The sequence below is a fragment of the Hylobates moloch genome, unplaced genomic scaffold (genome assembly GCF_009828535.3).
Source record: "Hylobates moloch isolate HMO894 unplaced genomic scaffold, HMol_V3 SCAFFOLD_10, whole genome shotgun sequence".
Classification (NCBI taxonomy): Eukaryota; Metazoa; Chordata; class Mammalia; order Primates; family Hylobatidae; genus Hylobates; species Hylobates moloch.
In genome coordinates, this window is record NW_026652285.1 from 72,310,615 (window position 1) to 72,330,466 (window position 19,852).

Sequence of the window (19,852 nt, forward strand, 5' to 3'; positions counted from 1 at the left end):
TCTCCTGTCTTGGCCTCACAAAGTGCTGGGATTACAGGCATGAGTCACCATGCCCAGCCCTAATTAATTTTTTTTAAGTTTATTTAGTGCTTAAATCCAGCTAATTCTGACTTCACAATTAAGTTTATGTTATACTATTTTTGTGGATCGGGCTCACTTTTATTCCCAATATCAATTCTAATGTTTAATATTATGTGGCATCATATTACTTGTATTAACTTAGATTATGTGGCATCATATTGCTTGTGTCACTGTAACCCTGAGCCCTGTGCCTAATGTTAAATATCGTCTTTGTGTTTTCCTCAGATAGTCCCTAAGAAGAGTCCTAGAAGCACCTACCCTCTCATTTTACAGATGAGCAGATGAGCAACTTGTACAAAGGTCACCTAATTTGCCACCTAATGCCAATTCTAGGACTAGGACTGTAGCTTTTTTTCTTTTGAGACAGGTCTCACTAAGATAGACAGCCTCACTATCTTGCCCAGGCTGGTCTCAAACTTCTGGCCTCAAGCAATCCTCCTGTGTTGGCCTTCCAAAACACTAGGTTTACAGACATGTACCACTGCACCCAGCCAGGACTATAGATTTTTCTAATCCTAGTCAAGTATTTCTAGTAAGCCATATTTATAAAATACCCACTTGGAACTGATGAGACAGGTTTCAGAAATGTTTGCTGCATGCGCTCATTGTCTGAATCATTGTTTCAGGTTGCTCAGGTTGCTAAGAAGACTATGAACAAGTCAGAGAACCTGCTGTTTGCTGGTTCCTCATTAGCATCACAAGTCCATGCTGCTGCTGTTAATGGAGATAAGGGTGCTCTACAGAGGCTCATCGTAGGTAAGCAGTCCCCTTAAGTACAGAAACTTTAAAAGCAACTGTTTGTCCTGAGGAAGTTTGTTAACGTTAGTTTTAATTTGCAATGTACTCATAAATTTTAATGGAAATATGTTATTATTTATATTTTATTCCAACACATGAACAAGAAAGAAATTAAGTCCTAAAACTTAAAAATATGGGTTAGGATTAGGTGAAAAGTACTTGAGAAATTTCTATGTATTTAGCACTAAATCTAGATAGATATTCCAAGGTACTAAGGGAATGAATTCATCTTTATGTTAAAAGATCTAGAATGAGACAGTGGATAATCTTTTAACATTTAATATATACCCAAAGTATTAAAGTTTACAAATGATTTAATTTTTAATGATTTAAAATTGATTCAATGTTTCCCCTGTGATTTGCATGTATAAGTGATATATAGAGAGGTCCAATGTAGGAGTTCTAGAGGAGAGAAAAAAGAGAATAAAGAATGGCTAAGAATTTTCTAGAACTTTAGCTTCCTGCTAAAACAGAGCAAAGATCCATCTTTCTATCACAAATCTAGATATTCACAAGTCCCAAATCCCAAAGAGAATAAAATAAAAATATATTATTTGTAGTCTTTATTCACACCAGTGTCTGGTGACATGATGATTGACAACTTGGGCTACAGAATAAAATCCAAATTACTTCAACTTTAATACCTGTTCCTTCAGACTTTGTTTTTACCCTACATTTGCAGTTTCTCCAGGAACTTCTACTGGTGTACTGTAACTTCTGGCTAAGCTAGAGGTTACTTCTATTTCCCAATAAGCCATGAATTTTGTCTCACTTTCGCTGTATGTTCTGTTTCCCCACCTCTTTTCTATCTGCTACTCTGTTAACTTTCTTCTGTGCTAAACAAACTCTTACTTATCTTTAAAGACAAAACTATTTTCTCACACACTCTGTGAAGATTTCTCTTCCTCTGCTTATCCTTACTTTACCTCAGCTATCTACATTCACTGGAACTTGACATTTACCACCACCTCCAAATCACTCAGACATGCTACCATTCAACTAAAACTCTTACTTTCAGCTCACTTACTGATGACAAACAATAGTTTTCCATGCTCACTGAGACCTCCAATCCACTAGCTTCTCTAGTTTTGACCATCAGTTTTCCTTCTGTCTTTTCCTTCCTCACTACTCAGCCTTGATTCTATGTCTGTTATTAAAATCCTTCTCTTGGAAAAATTCCCTTTATTTATTTTTTTTTTTTTGCCTTCTGTTGCACTTGACTGTTGCAATCTCAACTCTGGATGTACAAAACATATCTTGTTAAGCAGTTGAATCTAGCCGAAAGATTGATAGCACCCCAAATCCATGATTACCCACTTCATATAGGCACTCAGCACTTACTACTCATCATACCACATTTTTTCTGTAATGAGTGTTTCATACCTCTCACTCTACCGAATCCTGTGACTGCCAGTTCCCCCTCCTTTCATTCTCTTTAATGCAGTAGGCTTACTAGAGGAAATGAAGACATTAAGTAGGAACGCCCTCATCTTTCAGTATGATATCTACAAATCTACCTCCATCTGTACCCATCTTCTCTCTTCATCTTCCTGCTAAAACAGAGCAAAGATCCATCTTTCTGTTAAAGGCCAGTTCTTCCACACATGCTCTGTATTCCATCCCCTCCTGTCTTCTCAGGGACATTGCTTCTTTTTTCCCCCTCTGATTACTATATCTTCAACCTTTCTTCTATGCTAAATTCTTTCCATCAACACTTAAACATGCTTAATTGTTTCCATTATTTAAAAATCCCATCTCTGTTTCTTCATCTCCCTTTAGGTATTGCCATTTTCAACTTTCCCTCATGACTGCATTAGTGCACAGGCTAAACTGCTACAACCATGACTTGAATAAGATAGAAGTATATTTCATTCTCATAATATTGCAATCCCAACTCTGGATGGACCAAACCTATCTTCCTGGCAACTACTAAGCAGTTGAATCCAGCTGTGTAATAGTACACAGTTATGTGGGCAGTCTAGGTTAGATAGATACCTCCATTTCACAAAACCATTTAGGTATGCTGCCGGGCCTTGGCTCTTCCATTCTCAACATGATGCTTCTATTTCTGGGTCAAAGGCAGATACGTTCATTATAGTCATAGCCCAGTCAGCAGGAAGGAGGAAGAGAGAGCACAGGGAAAGCAATTTGTCATTAAGGAGGTAGACTAGACTTAGACCACAAAGCCACACCTAGAACAGAAGAAGCTGAAAAAAAAAGTCTTGCCCTGGATGATATCATGCCCAGCTAAAACTCACGGTGCTCAATTTCTAAAAAGAAGAATGAAAGAATGAATGGGGGGCAAATACTGCTGTCTGTCACCAAAACCAAGATTCTTGGGCCAGCTGTACCCATTGTCCCCACTTATTTACCTTAATTCACTCTTTTATTAAAACAAAATATACCTATTTTGAAGTATACATATAGAGAAGTGCATACAACTTATATGTACAATTTAACAAATAAACATAAAGCAAACATCCACTTAAACCACCTAGGTTAAGGAAGAGCACATTGTCAGTAACCCCAGAAGCCCCTAATGCATCCTTCTCTCCCCACTAGAGTAATAGGCTATCTTGACTTTTATAGTAATCATTACATTGTGGTTTTACCACCTACATATACATCCTTAAACACTTTAGTTAATTTTGCCATTTTTGACTTTTTGCTAAATGTTCCATGTTCACTTGAACTAAAAAATGTATGTATATTACACTTTTGTCATTTTCCTGCTCAAAACTCTTTCATTATTCCCATTGACTTGGAATAAAATTTGACAGGTTACTTGTATCTCTTTACCTGTCCATCCTCACGTTTTATCTCACGTGGTAAAACTTGCCTTCTTTCAGTGTCTCACACCTGCCAAGCCCTTTTTCATCTCAGGGCTTTTGCCTGAAATGCTGTTCTCCCCATTCTCTGTCTGAATAACTCTTAGTCATCCTTGAGATTTCAGTTTTAAGGTCATTTCTTCAAAGAGGCCTGCTAACCATTCAGTCTCAATAAAATCTGTTCATTGTATTCCCTCTTGGCCCTCTGTAGTTTTTCTTCATAGAACTTGTTTCAGATTATCACTGTATATTTATGTGTATGACTATTTTAACATCTCTCTCCTCCATAAGCTAGTGGCCTTCATGAAAGTAGTCTGGGTCTGTTTAATTCATCACTAAATCCACAAAATCCAGCACAGTACTTGGCACATAGTAGGCACATAAGAAATATATTTGTTGAAGGAATTAATAAATATTATAATCATTCTTTAAGTATCTTTTCTCCCAAGTAGTCTATAATCATCTTGAGGGCCAGGACTAAAAATGAATTGAGTTGAATTAAATTGAATTGAGGAGCAGATTGAGACTAAATTCCATGAGAAAAAAAAATTTTAAGTCAGGATGTATCAAGAAAAAGTACCAAGTAAAATGAATTCATTAATGCTTTAATTAAAAATATAACCTTCAAAGAAAAAAGTGCAGTATGTCATAAATTAAAAACACTTATATTTTTATGGCTCATATAGATTAATTAATGTGTTATTATTAAAACTTGAAACCTTGAAAATCCCCAAAGAGAAAATCCTTAAAAACCAAAAAGCAATCATGATGTGAAGCCAGTATGTAGCTAATAAACTTACTTATAAATTGTTTTTCTGTTTTCTATCATCTTGTCTGAGGAACTTCTTATTAATTACTGACTGAGGGTGCCACTCCTCATCTTTTAAGAATTGTGCCATTATGTTTTCTGTGTTCCTTTGCTATGGAGTATTTTCCAGCATTTGTATATTTGTACAAAAATAATAACTGTTTCATCTTAAATTTCAATGTAATTTTTTTCTATGCATATGAATGCCAGGTCGTAATTTCAATGTATTTTAAACATCTTTTTATGTATCACATATTTGATGATCTCTAAATATATGCTATTTCTCTTTTCTAAACTAGTGACATAGTACTACAGATGAATTTTTTTCTTGAATCTTTGTTCACCAACTGCTCAGTGAATTCATTCACTTTAGCATTTTCTGTTTTCCTCTCTCTGTTTCCATGGAGAAGTATGTCAGTGATGTGTTTGACTCCATGGAAACAGATGAGTGTCTCTTTCTACATACACAACGAATTAAATCGAACACTTTCTGTGCTGCCCATTGTCCTGGAGGAGGACTGAAGAGGCCTTCTCTGAATGAAACATCATTTCAGTAGCAATTCTTAGTGTTTAACCTAATACAGTGGATTAATGTTTTACCATAACTTACCTCTTCTCGATTCAGATGTATTAGGGCTTACTTCTGAGCCTTAAAAGTATAAACGTGCATAGTAAAATCTTTATATGCTATGGTTCTCATTTATAGATATTTAGCTTTTTCTCTTAACACCAAACTCAAATAATTTGAATGAATACTAGAAATGTAATTGAGAATAGAATTTAGTAGATTCATTTTAATACTATACAGTGTAGTATTGGTAGAAAAAAGTATACATTTTAGAGTCAGATAAACCTGAGTTTTCAATTCTGTTATTTATTAGTAGTAGTATCTTGGCTAAGCCATTTAATTTTTAAGCCTCAGTTTCCTCATCCATAAACTATAGATTATAATATTTCACTTGTGTGAGAGTTAAATGAAATAATGACAGTAAAATATCTAGCATGGTACTTGACACGTAGTAGACAATAAGTTAATATCCTATTACTGTTATTGTTGTATCAGCTTAGACTAAAATAATCAAGTTTTTCATAGATTCAGAAATGTCTCAAGATGAAAGAGCACTAAATGCAATAAAGATTAGTATTGTGGGTTTTTTGTGAAAACTAAACAAAATAATTTGTAAATATGCACGGTAATGATCAATGTTGTCATTACTGCAATAATATTTGAGGTCGTTTGCAGTGGTATTGTGACAGGAAGCACCATTCTGATTCTACTACAACTTTTGTTTCACTGTCCGTGTTCTGAGCAGCATAATCTCTCTAAATCATTTCCTCTACTTGTTTATTTATTTATTTATTTTTGAGACGGAGTTTTGCTCTTGTTGCCCAGGCTGGAGTGCAATGGCGCGATCTCAGCTCACCCCAACCTCTGCCTCCCTGGTTCAAGTGATTCTCCTGCCTCAGCCTCCCAAGTAACTGGGATTACAGGCATGTGCCACCATGCCCGGCTAATCTGTTGTATTTTTAGTAGAGACAGGGTTTCTCCAAGTTGGTCAGGCTGGTCTCGAACTCCTGACCTCAGGTGATCCGCCCGCCTCGGCCTCCCGAAGTGCTGGGATTACAGGCATGAGCCACTGCGCCTAGCCTCCTCTACTTGTTTTTAACATCTTCTGACACAGTATTTAGATATGGAAGTGAGCCTCATAAATCACAGAGTAGAGGTGCTATTTCAGGTTACTTCTTCCCTTACATCAATCCCTACCTTAAAAGCTAGGGTCATTAAATGTTTTTAAAATGCTTGCCTACATGCAAATGTGTTTATAAATATACTTACATGTTTATGCATCCATACTAACAATAGTAATAAAATTAGCTAACAATTATAAAGTTATGTTTTATTTGCCAGCCACTGTATTGTTTGGCAACTCATTAACTTAATTTAACAGTGAAATAATATGAAGAGTTTGGGGTATTAGTATTACCCTCATTTTTAAATAAGGAAATTGAGATGCAGAGAGGTTAAGTAACTTGTCTAAGAAGTATCCGAACTGAGATTAAAGCCAAGAAGTCTGATTCCAGAGTCCATTCTTTTAACTGCTAAAGTATGGGACCTCAATGTATGGGTAGATATTTTTGTACACACATACACTTTCATATGTATAAATAAATAGGAATGAGAAAGATAAGAAAGAAAGAACCGATTAGGTGTGAACCTTGAATGATGAAATGAATGATTATCTAGATGGGATTTTTCTTAACATTTTTGTGCTGTGGGCCCTTCTGGCAATCTGGTAAGCTTCTGGACTCCTCAGAAAAAAAAAAAAAAAAAAAAAACAAACAAAAAAATATATATATATATATATTTTTTTTAAGAGCTGAAATGCAATATAGAGGATTAAAAACGAAACCAGTTATATTGAAATATCAAATATTTTTAAATTGAGACATAGCAATATTCTGCCATAATTTTTTATGAACGTATTAAATAGCAAGGTGTAGGGGCAAGTCTTACAGCTATGATAATTTTGAAATAGCAGTGAGTGAAAATGATATTTTAAGATACCTGCACAAATTATAAGTTACAGAAATATTTTATAAAATCTCAAGTCCTCTCAAAATACAGTATGTCTCATGTTATTATTCTCATTTTGCATGTTAGGACACTGAGACTCAGAAGCTGAGAAATTTAGTCGCGCAGTTAATAACTGGCAAAATTGAGCCTCAAACCAAGTTATTTGATGATAAATCCTATGTTCTTTCCATTCGTTCCCATGTTGTCACTCTATAACAATAAGCAGAGATTTTTTAATGACAGCAAAATGCCTTCCCAAGATTGTAACAGTATAAAATATGTAAAGTAAGAAGTGGGTGAAATCAGATGAAATAAATACATCTTGGATGCCATGCAAATACAACATTTTAGAACAAGCAAATAAGATATAAATACAGACTACTCTTGTTACTTGTATTGGGCATTGTGTTGCTGTAGCTATTGTGCGGACTAGCACAACTGTAACTGCAAGTGACAGTCATTTCCTCTAACTGCTAGAGTTGGCGCTCTGGTTTCTGCACATACCAGCCCATTAACCATACATACTCTTATGCTTCAACAAGCCTTAAAATAACTGAATGCAGTAGAGCAGTGGCTTTCCAGTCATGCTTCTAGCTCAGCTTTCTGGACTGTGTTGAGACAGAGCACATTCAGAATGCCAGCCCCAGTTGAGCAAGCACCAATTGGTCATGGATTAGAGGCCATCTCCACAGTTGCCAGAATAATTAGCACAACACAGCACAGTAGCCAGCTGCTTCCTATATTAACTGTTCCTGACAGGAATGCAAATTTAAATGCACTGCTGTCCAGCGAATATTGGTTTACATCATAAGCTCTACGTTTGTACAACATGTTACAATTACCAAATATTTCCAAACAATACATTATTTTATTGGATCATCAAACAAGTTATGGTGTAGATTGGACAAGTATTAGCTGAATGTTATAAGTGGGGAAACTAAGGAAGAGAGTAGGGTGGATAGATAAAGGCACAGACCTCGCTCAGTTACTGGCCAGGAAGCCCAGAACCTAATGGTACCCTCATTATTCAGAAACTAGCCATGAAGCCACTGTCCCCCTAGAGCTACTCAAGACAGGACCTAAGTGAGGTTGAATGCTGCTTTTTCTAATCATTTAGGGGATATATACTTTCTTTCTTTTTTTTTTTTTTTTGAGACAGAGTCTCACTCTGTCACCCAGGCTGGAGTGCAGTGGTGCAATCTCTGCCTTCCGGGTTCAAGTGATTCTCCTGGTTCAGCCTCCCGAGTACCTGGGACTACAGGTACATGCCACCATGCTCAGCTAATTTTTGTATTTTTAGTAGAGACAGGGTTTTGCCATGTTGGTCAGACTGGTCTCGAACTCCTGACCTCAGGTGATCCACCCGCCTCAGCCTCCCAAAATGCTGGGATTACAAGCATGAGCCACCATGCCCAGCCAGGGGATATATACTTAAAATTTCCTCAAACAGACAAATTTTGCCTTATAGGCACAAAATATTGGATCGTGGTGACATAACCCAATAACTTCTTCTGGGAAATACATATATCGGTTACACAGAAACAAGGTATGTCAGGGAACAAAGAGAAGGCTTGAAGTTCCCTGTGTCTTACATAAGACTTAGGGAGAGAACAGGATTGACCTAAAGTTCTGTGTCCTAGAAGGTGAGGTGCCTATTAACCCCATGATGCTGACTCTGCTTTGGCCCTGAGGATCCTAATCAGTTAGGACAGGGGTGTTCAAGCTTTTGGCTTTCCTGGGTATTGGAAGAAGAATTGTCTTGGGCTACACATAAAATACACTAACACTAACAATAGCTGATGAGCTAAAAAAAAAAAAAAAATCACACAAAAAAATCTCATAATGTTTTAAGAAAAATTATGAATTTGTGTTGGGCAGCATTAAAAGCCTTCCTGGGCTACATGTGGCCCACAGGCCACAGGTTGGACAAGCTCGAGTTAGGATTATCCCAGAATGTGAGATAGCCTCTGTTTCTCAGCACTTATTCTTGTGACCATAGTTCCTAATCCTCTCCCTTACTAAAGCTTCTAAGGGGGAATGTCTCTCTAGACAGAAAGTGTAAATGAATTACTGTTATCTTACTAATACTAGCTATTACTATCTTTGCTTAACCTAATAAGATGCCAGTAGAGACTACCCTTTAATCACGAAAGACAACTAGAGACTAGTCTCGTTATGGCATATTCTCTATAAGTGTCACTTTGATTCCAGAAGGACTCAAACTGATAAAAGGAACATGCTGTTGTACTACATTTTAGTTCTGTTAATGAATTTCAGTTTAAATAAATCTTTATGTATAAATATAGTGATAGAATCTTTGGAATCTTCTAGATTAGATACTGAAGGCTCTAGTACAAAGAATATACTGTTGTACTACACAGAACCTTGTGCATAAGGGCTTCTGTTATCAGATGTGTTGAATCCAATGCAAAATCTGCCTCCATCTTCAAAAAAGTTCTGAAAAAGAGTATCTGCCTCCTCTAGGAGTTATACACAACCTGAATACATCTGTAAGGCTCTTTCAGATTTCCAGAGCAATGACCTTTCTTGCTTTTTACCAGCGAAGTAAATTGCTGAAAAGCTAGGAAGTCTTTCTGGGTCCCAGCGTGTCCAAGATTAAAATATATGTTGAAGTATTTCAAACTAAAACAGTAGCTTAGTTTCATGCCCAAAACAACCCAGGCATTTATCTGGTGTCTTTTTTGTTTGTTTGTTTGTTTTTTAGTTTTAATTGATACATACTGATTGTATGTGTTTATGGGGGTAGAGTGTGATGTTACAATACATGTATACATTGTGTAATGATCAAATGATGGTATTTAGCATATGCATTAACTCAAACATTTATCATTTCTCTGTGGTGAGAGCATTCAAAATTCTAGCTATTTTGAAATATGCAATACAGTATTGTTAACTATAGTCACCCTACTGTGCAATAGAACACCAAAACTTATTCCTTATATCTAACTGTACCCATTGACATTTCTAGCATTCTATTTTCCAAAGAAAACACTTTATTTTGCCTACTCACTTCCTCCATTAGCACAGTTCAGGCCAAGATACCTTAGAAGTAACTGACTTCCCTCTTGTTCAACCCAGATGTAATTACCGTCAGCTAGTAGGAGATGAATACTTGATGATTATCTGTAACAAAAGTGGCAACATTTTTTTCACTTACAGTACATGGCTGGAGCCATGGCATCTTTTGTAGTTATTGTTTTTAACTAATATTTATTGAGGTATATAGTACAGTAAATTTCACCCTTGTTCATATACAGTTATTTAATTTTGACAAATATATAATCATGTCATCACCATGACCATCAAGATATAGAACAATTCTATCATGCCCCAAAATGTTAGAACTGTGTCCTTTTATAGCCAATTTCTCCCCACATTCCACATATTCCAGTCCCTGGTAACCACTAGTCTGTTTTCTGTCTCTATAGTTTTAACTTCTCCACAATCCTATGCCAATGTGTCACATGATATATATACCCTTTGAAGCATCTTTCTTTCTTTCTTTCTTTCTTTCTTTCTTTCTTTCTTTCTTTCTTTCTTTCTTTCTTTCTCTCTTTCTTTCTTTCTTTTTTTTGAGACAGAGTCTCACTTTGTCTCCCAGGCTGGAGTGCAGTAGTACAATCATGACTCACTGTAGCCTGGACCTCCCAGACTCAAGTGATCCTCCCACCTCAGCCTCCTGAGTAGCTGGGACTACAGGCATGTTCCACCACGCACAGCTAAGTGTGTGTGTGTGTGTGTGTGTGTGTGTGTGTGTGTGTGTGTGTTTTGTAGAGATGGGGTTTCGCCATGTTGCCCAGGCTGGTCTCAAACTCCAGGCTTCAAGGGATCTTCCCCCTCTCAGCCTCCCAAAGTGCTGGGATTATGGGCGTGAGCCACTGTGCCTGGTGAAGTGGATTTCTTTCACTTGACATAAGGCATTTGAGAATTTTCCATGTTGTTGAGTGGATCAGTAGTTCATTGCTTTTTATTAGTGAGCTATATTCCATTGTATGGATGTACTGCAGATTATTTTCTCATTTTCCAGTTGAGGGACAATTGGGATGTTTCCAGTGTTTAGCAATTATGAATAAAGCTGCCGTAAATATTCACATACAAGTTTTTATATTAACTTAAACTTTCATGCTTTTATTTCTGTTTAGTAAACACTTAGGTGAAAAATTATTAGGCCATAATTATTAGGCTACAGTTTTAATAGTAGCTATACCATTTTGCATTTCTACCAACAATGGCTGAGAGTTCTATTAATAGTTCTACAACTAGGTTCTACATCATTAACAGCATTTGGTATTGTGAAGTTTGCTTTTGATTGTTTTCATTTTAGCCATTCTAATAGATGTGCAGTGGTATCGCATTATAGGTTAAGTTTACATTTCCCTGTGTATTAATGATGTTGAGAGTCTTTTCATGTGAAATGTCTATTAAAACCTTTTGGCCACCTTTTAATTTCTCTTTATTTTATTTTTATTTTTTGTATATTTTTTTATTATACTTTAAGTTCTAGGGTACATGTGCACAACGTGCAGGTTTGTTACATATGTATACATGTGCCATGTTGGTGTGCTGCACCCATTAACTGGTCATTTACATTAGGTATGTCTCCTAATGCTTTCCCTTCCCCCTCCCCCCACCCCACAACAGGTCCCGGTGTGTGATGTTCCCCTTCCCGTGTCCATGTGTTCTCATTGTTCAATTCCCACCTATGAGTGAGAACATGTGGTCTTTAGTTTTTTGTCTTTGCTGAGAATGATGGTTTCCAGCTTCATCCATGTCCCTACAAAGGACATGAACTCATCATTTTTTATGGCTGCATAGTATTCCATGGTGTATATGTGCCACATTTTCTTAATCTGGTCTATCATTGTTGGACATTTGGGTTGGTTCCAAGTCTTTGCTATTGTGAGTAGTGCCGCAGTAAACATACGTGTGCATTTGTCTTTATAGCAGCATGATTTATATTCCTTTGGGTATATACCCAGTAATGGGATGGCTGGGTCAAATGGTATTTCTAGTTCTAGATCCCTGAGGAATCACCACACTGTCTTCCACAATGGTTGAACTAGTTTACAGTCCCACCAACAGTGTAAAAGTGTTCCTATTTCTCCACATCCTCTCCAGCACCTGTTGTTTCCTGACTTTTTAATGATGGCCATTCTAACTGGTGTGAGATGGTATCTCATTGTGGTTTTGATTTGCATTTCTCTGATGGCCAGTGGTGATGAGCATTTTTTCATGTGTCTGTTGGCTTTTAATTTCTTTCTTTTTTTTTTTTTTTTTTTGAGACAGGGTCATACTCTGTCACCTAAGCTGGAGTGCAGTGGTGCAATCTCGGCTCCCTGCAACCTCCGCCTCCCGGGTTTAAGTGATTCTCATGCCTCAGCCTCCTAAGTAGCTGGGATTATAGGCATGAGTCCAGCCACTGCACCTGGCTAATTTTTATATTTTTATTAGAGATGGGGTTTTGCCATGTTGCCTAGGCTGGTCTCAAACTCCTAGACTCAAGCAATCTATCCGCCTCTGCCTCCCAAAGTGCTGGGATTACAGATGTGAGCTGCTGCACCCAGCCTAAGTTTCATTATCCATCTTATTATTCTATTGTAAAAGTTTTTATTTATTCTAGAATAAAAGGCCTTATCACATATGTGTTTTGCAAATATTTCCTCCCAATTTGTGGCTTTTTAAAGATTTTTCTTAATTGTGTTTTCAAACACAGTTTCTTTATTTGGATGAAATCTAATTTATTAATTTTTATGGATTATTCTTTTATATCATATCTAAGAAATCTCTGCCTAACACAAAATCATGATGATTTTCACCTTCAATTGCTTCTAAAAGTTTTATATAGTTATAGGTTTTATTTATTTTTTATTTTTTTAACAGGCTTTATTCACTTTATTTTTCTTGTATAAAACCCTATGTTGTAGCCACAGCTGGAGCCTGGGTCCACTGCATGGAGACTCTGGTATGGGTCTTGACGAGTTGGTCAGTGAATTCCTGATAGGGAGACTTGGTAAATACAGTCTCCTTCCAGAGGTCAGGGGTCAGGTAGCTGTAGGTCTTAGAGATGGCATCAAAGGTGGCCTTGGCAAAGTTGCCCAGGGTGGCAGTGCAGCCCCGAGCTGAGGTGTAGCAGTAATCGATTCCAGCCATCATGAGCAGCTTCTTGGGCACAGGCGTCGAGACGATGCCAGTGCCGCTGGGTGCAGGGATGAGGCGCACCAGCACAGAGCCGCAGCGACCTGTCACCTTGCAAGGGATGGTGTGGGGCTTGCTGATCTTGTTCCCCCAGTAGCCTCTGTGCACGGGGACAATGGAGAGCTTGGCCAGGATGATGGCCTCACGGATGGTGGTGGCCACCTCCTTGGAGCACTTAACACCAAGACTGACGTGGCCATTGTAGTCCCCAGTAGCAACAAATGCCTTGAACCTGGTGCTCTGGCCAGCATGGGTCTGCTTCTGCACCGGCGTAACCTTCAAAACCTCGTCCTTGAGAGAGGCCCCCAGGAAAAAGTCAATGATCTCAGATTCATTAATGAGCAGGGAGAAGAGATAGATTTCCTCCAGGGACTTGATCTTCATGTCCTTGACCAAGCGGCCCAGCTTGGTGACAGGCATCCACTCCTTATCCTCAGCCTTTCCTCCACGAGCTCCATGGCCTCAGCCCAGGCCCCATCCATGGCCGCGACCCCGGCCCCGGATGCCACTGCAGAAACCTCCGTGGAAGCCACCGCGGTTCCCCATCCCAGGGCCACCAGGGCCTCCGCCCCCACCCCCCCACCTCCCGCTGCACCGGCATTATCAGCCATTTGGTGTTTTCTCAGAGAAGAAGCAGTTATAGGTTTTAGATTTAAGTTTATGATCCATTTTGGGGTAATTTTTATATATGGTGCTATTATGGACTGAATATTTGTATTCCTCCAAAATTCTTATGTTTGAAACCCTAACCCTCAATGTGATGATATTAGGAGATGGGGCCTTTGGGAGATAATTTAAGTCATGAGGGTTCAGCCTTCCCGAATGGAATTAACACCCTTATAAAAGGAACCCCAGAAAGCTCTCAAGCCCTCTTTTTCATGTGAGGATATCAGAAGTCAGCAGTCTGCAACTCAGAAGAGAGGCCTCACCAGAACCTGATCATGCTGGCATCCTGATCTCAGACTTCTAGCCTCCAGAACTGCTAGGCACAGGTGCATACCACCAAGACAGATTTTTTCGTTTTTTTTTTTTTTTTTAGATATGGGGTCTTGCTATGTTGGCCATGCTGGTCTTGAACCCCTAGCCTCACGTGATCCTCCTGCCTCAGCCTCCCAAAGTGCTGGGATTACAGGCAGGAGTCACCATTCTCAGCCAATTTTTGTTGTTGTTGTTGTTGTTGAGACAGAGTCTCACTTCGTTGCCCAGGCTGGAGTGCAGTGGCAATATCTCAGCTCACTGCAACCTCCACCTCCATCAAGCAATTCTCTTGGCTCAACCTCCGCGTAGCTGGGATTACAGATGCCCGCCACCACACCTTGCTAATTTTTGTATTTTTAGTAGAGACGGGGTTTCACCATGTTGGCCAGACTGGTCTCGAACTCCTGGCCTCAAGTGATCCACCCGCCTCAGCCTCTCAAAGTGCTGGGATTATAGGCATGAGCCACCACACCCAGCCCCAATTTTTGTTTTTTATAAGCCTCCCAGGCTATGGTACTTTGTTATAGCAGCTTGAACTGACTAACATACAAAATATAGGTTGAAAGCTTTGGGTTTGTTTTTGTTTTTGTATATGTTTTTGTTTTTGTATATGAATGCCAAATTTTTCCAGCACCATTTATTATTGTTGTTGTTATTATTATTATTATTATTATTATTATTCACTCCTGTTGCCCAGGCTGGAGTGCAGTGGCATGATCTCGGCTCACTGCAACCTCTGCCTCCCAGGTTCAAGTGATTCTCCTGCCTCAATCTCCTGAGTAGCTGGAATTACAGGTGCCCACCACCACACCTGGCTAATTTTTGTACTTTTAGTAGAGATGGGGTTTCACCATGTTGACCAGGCTGGTCTCGAACTCCTGACCTCAGGTGATCCACCCACCTTGGCTTCCCAAAATGCTCAGATTACAGGCATGAGCCACCATGCCTGGCCTTTCCAGCACCATTTATTTAAAAGATTATCTATTGGTTTGCCTTTGCATCTTTGTCAGAGTCAGTTGATCATGTCTGTGTGTGTCTATTTACATACTCTCAAATCTGTTCTATTGGTCTATGAGTCTATTTCTTTGCCACTACCACATTCTCTTCATTACTGTGGGTTTACAATATGCCTTGATACCACACAATGTGAGTTCTTCAACTTTGTTCTTTTTTTCAAAAACTTTTTATTCTTCATTTCTTTTGCCTTTCCATAACAATTTTAAAACTGCATATTTCATTTCTACAAAGATTGCTCTGGGAAGTTTTTAACAAATTATTCTTAGTAGTAACTTATAGTGGGGATTAACTATGAATTTAATTTTTTAATAAAGTACTATATTAGGTTTTTATTGCTGTGTAACAAATTAACACAAACTTAGCTTACAAACAACAAACATTTATTACTTCACAGTTTCCGTATGTCAGGAATCTAGACACTGCTCAAGCTGAGGCTTTTGCTCGTGGTGTCACAAGCCTGCAGTCAAGGCATCAGCCAGGGCTAAGGTCTCGTCTGAGATTTAGGATTCTCTCCCCACTGCACATTGGCAGAATTCTTTTTTTTTTTTGAGACAGAGTCTCTGTCACCCAGGCTCGAGTGCAGTGGTGCAATCTCGGCTTCACTGCAAGCTCTGCCTCCCAGGTTCACGACATTGTCCTGCCTCAGGCTCCCGAGTAGCTGGGACTACAGGCGCCCGCCACCACACCTGGCTGATTTTTTTGTATTTTTTAGTAGAGATGGGGTTTCACCGTGTTAGCCAGGATGGTCTCGATCTCCTGATCTGGTGGTCTGCCTGCCTCAGCCTCCGAAAGTGTTGGGATTACAGGTGTGAGCTGCTGCACCTGGTCCAGAATTCACTTTTTTAAAAGTACTTAAATATGTCAACTTTATTGTTTCTCTATATGCACATTTATTTGTTACTGAAAATTGAAAAAATAGCATGTTGGAATTTCCTTTTAATATAATTCAAATTTTTTGCTGGGCACGGTGGCTCACGCTTGTAATCCCAGCACTTTGGGAGGCCGAGGCGGGCGGATCACGAGGTCAGGAGATCGAGACCACGGTGAAACCCTGTCTCTACCAAAAATACAAAAAATTAGCCGGGCGTGGTGGCGGGCGCCTGTAGTCCCAGCTACTCGGAGAGGCTGAGGCAGGAGAATGGCGTGAACCCGGGAGGCGGAGCTTGCAGTGAGCCGAGACTGCGCCACTGCACTCCAGCCTGGGCGACAGAGCAAGACTCCGTCTCAAAAAAAAAAAAAAAATATATATATATATATATATAAAATTCAAATTTTTAAAAACCAGAAAATCTAATTAGTTATGCTCTAATCCAACTACTCAATGTTTTCTTTTCATTCTTTTCCCATAAGTTATCTTGCTTCAAATTCTAGATGTTGGGATTCATCTCACCAACTTAGGTTCTAAAACATATGGGAGCCCTGTGTGGTGGCTTATGCCTCTAATCCCAGCACGTGAGAATAATTCAGACTTATTGGTGCTGCTTTGGGTTCAAATAAAAAAGTAGAGCTAAAGTATATTCAAGTTATTCAAATACATTCAAACTTACACAGGTTCCTTATAAATTACTGCTATCAAGGTAAGAAGGAAAAGATACAAGAAGAAAAAGACATTACTCATCATAGGTTATTATTGGTATACAGTCTATCCTAGCACAGACTGCTGCATAAATTTGCCAGCAAGAAAGAAAAGTACAAGAATAAAGTTTATGACTAAATCAGCTCATTGTCATAATTTCCTATTCTAGCATTCTCAGAAGGATCCCATCTATGATACATGTGGAAACTGCAGCCACATTTGAATGGTTCAATTCTTGATTCATTCTGAACCGTCTTAGGCCCAATATTTGTTAGCTCTCATTTAAGCTGAGAAAAATCTGTTGAGTTTAACAGGTATCTCAGTTTTACCATCCTTTCTTTCCACAAATAACGATGTCCTGTTTCCTCTTGTCCTGTAAGGCAAACCATCTCTGATGTCCTGGAAGGTCTTTGCTTTTCTATCCTGTTGTTGGGGTGAACCTTCTGGTGGAGGGGAAGGGAATTTGGTACCTGGGTGAAGAATCAAGTTATCAAGACTCTTTATTAATGTTTTGGAGCAGAAGTTATGAGAGGCCTCTGAATCATCCTGGGAATCTTTCTTTGGTGAGCATTTGTGAAGACTCTGGGATCAAGGTGCACATTTGTGATGAGTCAATCAATGGTCTAGTCATAGCTTTAAGCTCCTTCTGGATCTTTAGTCCCAGCAGAATGTGTTGCTGAATTCTCAAATTGCTACAAGGTACCCTGGAAAGAACTGCGTAGCCCAGAAACAGCCTGAAAACCCAAACTCCAACAAATAGTGATGAACGAGTTGACTACAGTTTTTTTTGTACAATTTTAAAATTCATGGCAGTTTGCTTCTCCAAGGCCAGCAGGAAAGTGTCTCTGCTGCTTCAAATCTCTACAATTTCTACCTTGGATCTCTAGACACTCTTTGGAAAGACTCACCTGATTAGGTGAAAGCAACCCAAACTAATCTCTCTTGATTAACTTGAAGTTAAATGATTAAGAGACTTAATTACATCTGCAAAATCCCTTCATATTTGCCACATAACAAAACCTAATCGTGGGAGTGACATCATAGTTCTGCCCACACTCAGGAGGAGGGGATCATACAGGGCATGTATACCAGGGGCTGGAAGTCTTGGATGCCATCTTAGAATTAGCCTACCACAAGTACTGTTGAGAGTATCTGTATCTTAAGTGGACTTTGAAGGGGTATATCTTTCAAGGAATTTATCCATTTCACTTGAATTGTGAGTTTATAGCTTATGACATTCTCTTATTTGCCTTTTAATATCTGCAGGCTTTGTAGAGATGTCGTTCTTGATATTGGGAATTTGTGTCTGCTCTGTTTTTAATGATCAATCTGATTAGAGATTTATTAATTTAATTTTCCAAGAACCAACTTTTAGCTTCGTTGATTTTCTCTATTTTCTTCTGATTTTAATGTAATTGCTCTCTTCTTATTTTTCTTATGTACTTCCTTCTGCTTGTTTTGGGTTAAATTTGCTCTCTGTTTTAGTGTCCCAAGGTAGAAGCATAGATAATTGATTTGAAACTATTCTTCTATTCTAATTGAAAGCATTCATTACTATGTATTTCCTTCTAAGCTTCCCTCACGTGTGGTGCAAGAACCTTACAACAATATGTTTTTATTCATTTAATTATGCTTTTTAATTTCCCTTGAGATTTTCTCTTTAACTCGTGGATTATCTTAAATATTTTGTTATTTCTTGTTATCATTCTGTTATTGATTTCTTAGTTTAATTATACTGTCATCTGATAATACACTTTGTATGACTTCAGTTCTTTAAATCTGTTAGTGTTCATTTATGACCCAGTATGTTGTATATTTTGGTCAAGGTCCCATGGGTGTTTTGAAAGATTGTATTTCTGGTTGTCATTAGATGAAGTGTTAAATACATACCAGTTGGATCCTGTTGCTTTATTTTGGTGTTCAGTTCTTCTGTGTCCCTGCTGATTTTCATTTTAGTGGTTCTAGCAATTATTGAGAGAAAAGTGTTGAAGTTACCAATTATAATTGTGTTTTCAAGTGTTTCTTTCTATTCTATCAGTTCTTGCTGCCTGTATCTTGAAGCTCTGTGATTTAGTATGTATACATTTAGGAATTTTATGTATTCTTGGTGAATTGACCCTTTTATTGTTATATCTCTATTTGTTTCTGGTAATTGTCTTTAAAGTTTACCTTATTAGATATTAATATACTTAACTCCAGCTTTCATTTCATTAGTATTTATTATAGTTTTGCTAATTCTTTTACTTTTAACCTCCTATGTTATTGTATTTTAAGTGAGTTTCTTTTTTTTTTTTTTCTGAGACAGTCTTGCTCTGTCACCCAGGCTGGAGCACAGTGGCGCGATTTCGGCTCACTGCAAGCTCCGTCTCCCGGGTTCACGCCATTCTCCTGCCTCAGCCTCCCAAGTAGCTGGGACTGCAGGTGCCCGCCACCATGCCTGGCTAATTTTTTCTGGTTTTTAGTAGAGACGGGGTTTCACTATGTTAGCCAGGATAGTCCCGATCTCCTGACCTCATGATTCGCCCGCCTCGGCCTCCAAAAGTGCTGGGATTACAGGCATGAACCACTGCACCCAGCCTAATCGAGTCTTCTTTTTTATCTCAGCCTTTTTATTGATGTATTTACACCATTTACATTTAATGTAATTATGAATGTTAAGATTTAAGATTTCCAATTTATTGTGTTGAACACTGCATGTTCCTTCTGTGTTTCATTCTTGTCCTCCTTTCCATTTCTTGAATATTTTTAGTATTCCATTTTAATTTATATATGGTAGAGCTTTTTATAATGCTCTATTAAGATATAATTCACATACCATACAATTCAAAATTTAAGGTATACAATTGAGTGATTTTGTATATTCAGTGTTGGGCAAACATCACCACAAATGATATTAGAACACTTTCATTATCCCACAGAGAAACCCTTCACCCTTTGGCTGTTACTCTTCAAATTTGTGCCCAACCCCCAGTCCT

General features: G+C 38.3%; 1 protein-coding gene and 1 pseudogene across 7 annotated transcripts in view; one reads left to right on the plus strand and one right to left on the minus strand.

The window, feature by feature from the left end:
* Positions 1-19,852, plus strand: part of INVS (inversin) — a 216,004-nt gene that overhangs the window by 4,036 nt on the left and 192,116 nt on the right. For all 7 annotated transcript variants that reach the window (XR_009215061.1, XR_009215062.1, XR_009215063.1 and 4 more), the window contains exon 2: positions 708-837. Coding sequence is in view for 3 of the 7 variants with exons in the window: in XM_032164681.2 (XP_032020572.1) it covers positions 732-837 (106 nt within the window). In the remaining 4 variants the exon portion in view is untranslated. The remainder of the gene's footprint in view (positions 1-707; positions 838-19,852) is intronic.
* Positions 13,025-13,917, minus strand: LOC116475332 (small ribosomal subunit protein uS5-like; annotated as a pseudogene).